The sequence below is a fragment of the Lupinus angustifolius genome, chromosome LG07 (genome assembly GCF_001865875.1).
Source record: "Lupinus angustifolius cultivar Tanjil chromosome LG07, LupAngTanjil_v1.0, whole genome shotgun sequence".
Lineage (NCBI taxonomy): Eukaryota > Viridiplantae > Streptophyta > Magnoliopsida > Fabales > Fabaceae > Lupinus > Lupinus angustifolius.
This window is the reverse complement of record NC_032015.1, coordinates 16850675-16857257: the sequence shown is the minus strand read 5'-3', so window position 1 is coordinate 16857257 and position 6583 is coordinate 16850675. Positions and strand designations below refer to the sequence as shown.

Here is a 6583-nt window from a genome sequence, read left to right as displayed (position 1 = left end):
TGCAACGAAGCTCTCTCTAACCAGTAGTTAATGCAAGCTGCATTCCCAGGGACTCGAATTCGAAACCTCTGATGCAACTTATGAATCTGATAGTATTATATATTCATTGGCTTATATTGGAAATTGTATAGTATAGTGCCATTTCATTAACCCTTACATCACAAGCTATATGGTATTTAGAATCAGTTATCTGCTATTTGAAATTATCTGTCCATAATTTTGTAAGATTCCTGAATAGATTATGTACTTGTACATAAAATCCATATCATTTCCCTTTTGATTATAGGTCTAAAACACTATTCTTGCTACTATTTTTCACTTGTGCTCCTTTGCTATAGATTAATGTGTAGTTTTTACTTATTTTCATATTTTTTGGATTGACTTCTCCTCTAGTAACTTATTTTATCAATATAAAAGTGTATACATAATTACTATATCATCTATCATTTATTTATATTACTTTAATTATAATTAGAAATGAAAGATAAATTATATACTAAACTATTACATTATCAATCCATACTTTTATCTTGTTATTTATTTGCGTCATATTACTTTTAAGTATTGGTTTTTGTATTATGTATTATCTTAACATTTTTTTAGCCTTTGACATTAAATATTAGAAGTTAAAAAAATCTTATCAAAATATATATTATAATAAATATTAAAAAATATATACTTTCAAAATAGTATAAAAATAACAAAAATATAAATAATATAAATAAATAACTTCATTCCCTTTTTTGTATTTACTCTATAAGATCTAACTAACCCAAACAATATATATTAAGTTTTCGGGTAACCTATACAAACATAAAGATATTATAACAATATGTATTATAATTTATGATCTAAACCAAATGAAGGCTAAATGCAAATAGAGATATTATATTATATGTCCTACTATAACACATCCACCAACCTTTATGTTTCAAATTTACAACAAAATCATAATGTTTATGAACTTTCCATTCCATTTATGCATCAAAATCCGATTACAACAAAACAGAGTTTATTGTGAACAAACACTTTGGTAGTGGACAAGTACAAAAAACAATTTTCCCAAACACATATGACATCTAATTTGCAGTCACAAATGGATCTCTCTTTTTACCCTTTTTGAGCCATTCAATCTCTATATCTTTCAAAATGTCTAGCCCCCCAAGAATACCCAAAAGGGCGAGCCCGCCTGACCAGTTACCACCGCCACCACCTCCATTACCACCATTGCCATCGTCATCACGTGGCGGGAATCCGGGCCCATTATCATCAAGTTTCGGGGACTTCACTTTATCTGAAATGAACATACAAATTTAGAATATAATCATAGGAGTTGAGAAAATTAAAGACAAAGGCTGCACTGACATCTACATACACATTTGATAGATAGATACATATGAATATATGATTACTATGAAAAGGAAAGAAATCATCATCTATGCACTCAATAGGGGGCTGCTATTGAGAAATCAGTTTACTTCTTTCTCCTAGTAAATCCCTCTTATTTCTACATTGATTGTGTTATTTTAAACAAGACAAACACACATGTACACATGGAAAGAGAAATAAAGAGCAACCTAGTGCACGAGCCTCCCACGTGAGGTCTGAGGAGGGTAGACATACACAACCTTACCCCGCCGCAAGCAGAGAAGCTGTTTCCAGGATTTGAACCTATGACCTCATTGGCCACTAAGCAACAACCTTACCGTTGAGCCGTAGTCACGCAAATAGAGAAAATAATACATATACAGTGATAAACAAACAATACAATGACTAACATAGCAAATGGAAGAGGATAGCAGTTAGAGAGGTGCTGGTCACAAGAACATCGAAATTTCCATGGCTTATAATAGTCATTCCATCATAACTACGCAGCTTGACCCAGTCGGAACAAATTATATTGAACTTAGTAATAAAATGAGGGAAAATGTAAATTTAATACTGCGGTGATGTTTGGCATATATTGAAATAGAAGAGTTAGTACCAGGAGTAATAATAGCTGAGCTGGATTTCTTTGACAGGGTTTGGGTTTGGCCTGCGGAACATTTCGCATTCTGTAGAAAGAAACATAAAAGGACATCAGAATATCCTAGATCACCAAACAATTTATATCAAAAACACTTCCATCCTATAAAAACTTAGAAATGCCTAAGAATTTCTTAAGGAAACCACTCAATCAAAAACATTAAATGTGTACTCTAGTTTTTCGTCTCAAAAGAATCATTCAACCATGCCAACTTTCCATGTCAATAAGGTTAACATATAGAATTAAGAGACCAACAACCGACAAATATCAAACCAATATAACAATTTCAAAATTACCAAAGCAGCAGCACATCTGATGTTACGTGGTGGACGAGGTGTATCAACCCGGAGCTCTCCTTTTCTAATGTTATATGGTAGAGGCTGCATCCCAACCACAACTGGTCTAGTTTGACTTGTTCTTGATAGGGACAGACTTTTAGCACCATCTGCATACAGAAAAGAACCATAACATGGTATGATATAAGTAACTTCAGAGACACTTATCTCAAATCATTATGTCCAAGAGCTTCGTTAACTAGCTAATGGAATGTATAAATAACAATCTTTATACCTGGTAGTAATAACGGCAAACTGCCAACACAGGTTTCCATTGGTGTACGCTTTTGGTGATGACCAAACTTGACAGAATGAAGCTGTTGAATGATGACACAAATAACAAATTATCGACTTTAAACAAATATATATATAATTTTTGAGTGATTATTTTTTGATAGAGGCATGCAGACAAGTGCCTATAATTTTACATTTTAGGCTAAAATATTATTTTTTTTGATTTATTTTATTATGTTTCAATCTGATCCTCTAATAAAAAAGTCAATTTAGTCATCCATTTTTTGAATGCTTCAATTTTACCACACCGTATTTATTTTCATCACAATATAGCAAATTTTCTCGCCAGAGATTCTGTGTTTTGGTACAGTACGAGTTGTTCATCATTCCTTCAAACTCTTAGGAGATCTATTATTCAAGCTTTATTTTTATAAACAAATAAATACCATAACGATATTAATGTAACCTTCACAGCAAAAAAGTACTTATTGTAGTGGTCATATAAAAAAATAATTTTATCCACAAAGTAGAAAGGGAAACATGAACTAATTTTCAAGACAAGCGATAAAAAGACAAGTAAGATAAACAATGGAAATAAGACAACTAAAATAAAACGAAAATAGAAATAAAATGATAGAAAAGAAAGGAAATCGGGAGCACTCCCATTAGATGGCAGCCACCAAAGTGAGGGAATTGTCGGGAGCAGCCTGGCAGAGCAGGGAGCCCCACAGTTTTGTGGCCCGGGAAGAATGGAGTGGTGAGAAGCAGCACCCCACCATGGAGGCGTCCTCCATCTGTCATGCTCAGAACCCCCAGGAGACAGCAGTGGACACAAGTGATGGCTCTGCCCTCCCTCCCTCGGAGGGCCCATGAACAGCTCAGGTCCACCCCTGTTTCCGGTAGGTCGCCTTACCAGGTTTGCACCATCCAAAATCAGGAATTGTAGGATTCCAGATGCATAGAAACTTACTCTTAGGCCACGTTACTGAGATGAAAAGGAAGGAATATTGAAGGAAATGGAAATCAACGAAAGGAGAAAGGGGATTGACCTGTCAGAGCTGCAATTTTGAAGGTGGTGGAGATTCCAGTTTTAGGCTGCACTTACTGGGAGTAGAAGGAACATGCTGATCCCTTGGATACACTTAGTGGGGCTTTATATAGCCCCAAAATTAGGTTTTAGGGTTAAGACAAATGTCCCCTGATCCCTAGATTATTAGCTTATTATAAACAGGTCAATAAGTTATTTTCTATTCCCAATAAGACCATTAATCCAATATACCATAATTTAACCCTTTATAAAAAAATGTTAAAGAGTGATTTTTAACACTGGAAAAAAATTAGGTGTTTAGGTTCTTCTGAGGGGAATTATAACTTAAATGGAGCTTCAAGAGCTGCTGAATGTTCTTTCGAATCCCTTGAAGGAAATGCAAGCTATTAGCAGAGCATACAGAATTGACGAAAAGAAAGTTGTTTAAACTTATCATCTCATCACACAAGAGAGTTGGGCAAAGTATTGTAAAAGCCAGAAAAAGGATTGGTATTCTGAATTTTTTTAACCATGCCATCACAATGGTGTCATTTTTATCGCAATCTAACAATTTTTCACATCCGAGATGCCTTTCTTTTCATCGAAAAATTAGGGTTTACATAAAAAAATTCAAAAAAATAAATTGATAACTCTTTTCTTTCCTCTCCTATGGTAATCTTTATCATTTCTCTATCTGCAATAACGCTCTAAATATTCTGGGTACAAAAATGATACTATATCCCAATTAAAATGTAACACTATTACAATAAAAGGTGAAAATTAACAAACATTCAAAAAATGAATGATTCAAATTAATACTTTTTCTCTATAGGATGACAAAATACTCTTGAAAAAATGAATTCCTAACTCTAATATCATACAAAATATGATAAAATTCAAAATTTTTAAAGAACTCAACAATTTCTACACGCAACAGAACCAAGCAAAAAGATTAACATAAAATACCAAAAGAATAAATACAAGCTCATATGGGTGGATTGGAATTAACAGCTACGTTAAATAAAAGCTGAGATAATTGAATCAAAACCTCGAGAATATCGAAAAAGAATAATAAGAAAAACAAAGTATGGGATGAAAACAAAAAGGGGTTGAAGGGTTTGCGAACCTGAGATGCTACAACAACTGCAAATGCTCTATCTCTGTAGAATGCGTAACCCAAATGGTAAGTGGGTTTTTATATTCATATATCACGCTGAGGATATGGCACTTTAAATACGAAACTAAGAAAGTGTATTTTTTTATGGGAATGATGTTTTCTAGAAATTTCTTTTAGATTATTGACGATTCGTGTGTCCTATTCATATCATGTTTATTTAAATGGTAAACCAATCATAATTTTTAATGAAAAATTATTTTTTTATTAATTTTTCAACATTAATATTAATATATTATATATGTATATCTAATTTCATCGATATGCGGTTTAACCATTATACCATTATAATAGTACACTATTAATAACAAACAAACAAAATGTACCAAAGGCTAGAAGGTTCTCATTAAATTTTTTTAAAGGAAAATTTAAATAATTATTATAAAGATTAGCTAAAATCAAAACAAATATTTTTGGCAATTTTTTTAAATTACACATTAATTAAATATTAATTAATTACTTTTTCCATATCGTGAAATTAATTAGGAATGTGACTTTCTCTTCCTATGTTGGTACAAGTGCATCAACTTACAATATTTTTGGATTGATAAGAAAAAATAGAGAAGAAAGTAGGAAATTTAAAAAGGAAAGATTTGTTAGGAGTAAATATAAATATGGATAAGTATAAGATTTTAGAGTGTAAAATCTAAAAATTTATACACATGCATACTATCATCCACCCTTCATTTGAATTAATTTTTTTGAAAAGTCAACAATAGTTAAACATCAATGGTGAATGATACAATAAGAGTGTATAAATCTTGTACACTATCAGTGCATACATCTTTTTTTCAAGATTTTAACATGCCCAATAGGCCACCCTCCACACATGTCAATAAAGCTCATTTGCAAAACAAAACAAGAATAATGGACTAACCAACACAATTTTCATTCCCTACCTATTCAATAACATCAATAAGGTGGGCTGAGCCCATGAACTTACCCATATTAACAATGCTAGTCTTTCACTTTAGGGTTGGACTTAGGAGGGAAAGAAAAGGAAGACTTAAGAATCATTTTACAAAGTATATTTTATGGCTCTCAAACCTTCCCTTTCATTTTCTCCTCTTCAAAATCCAACTCTCAAACTAACCCTTAGTGTCTATTCCACTTTTTTTATCTAATATAAATAAAAGGAGATGATTCAATTACTTAAATTTTAAAAAACTCACTTCATATCATGGCCGTTCATTCTGGATAAATCCAGGGATTTGAATTAGTAAGTGAATTTAAATCATTAAATTTTCTTAGAATGACTAAGATGTATAATACGTTTTCTAAAGTTACTCTTATAATAAGTAGATATCATCTCTAAAATAAACACTTACATGTATTCATTTTTATAGAGAATATTATACTATCACTCCATGAGTTTTAGTAAAATTACAAAAATCATTCATCCATTTTTAAAAACATACACAAATCACTCCTAATTATATACATAACATCGACTACCTTGGTAGGATATATAAATGTAATTTCTTAAATAAAAGATGATGATGAGTGTAATTAAGTCAAAAAAAATATAGTATATTGTGAAGACACGTCCAAATAATATAATAGTCAATGTCTTTTCATTATTTTTTTATTAAAAAAGGAGTATTTTAAAAAAGAGATGAGTAATTTATATAATTTTACTAAAACTTAAGGGTGTCAATGTAATTTAATTTTTTCATATATTAATCAACAAATAGTCTCTACATCTATCATTATCAAATGAGAGTTGACTTTTTAATATAAAAAAAAAGGAAAAACAAATGAAGCGTTTCACTTGTCACTCCCTTTAC

General features: G+C 31.4%; 1 protein-coding gene across 1 annotated transcript; it reads right to left on the bottom strand.

The window, feature by feature from the left end:
• LOC109352490 lies at positions 943-4796 on the bottom strand. The gene is made up of 5 exons (XM_019594491.1): positions 4749-4796; positions 2597-2678; positions 2323-2471; positions 1985-2054; positions 943-1294 (listed from the first exon to the last, which is right to left on the bottom strand). Exons 2-5 carry the CDS (start codon positions 2634-2636, stop codon positions 1080-1082), a joined length of 474 nt encoding a protein of 157 aa, XP_019450036.1. The 5' UTR covers positions 2637-2678; positions 4749-4796; the 3' UTR covers positions 943-1079.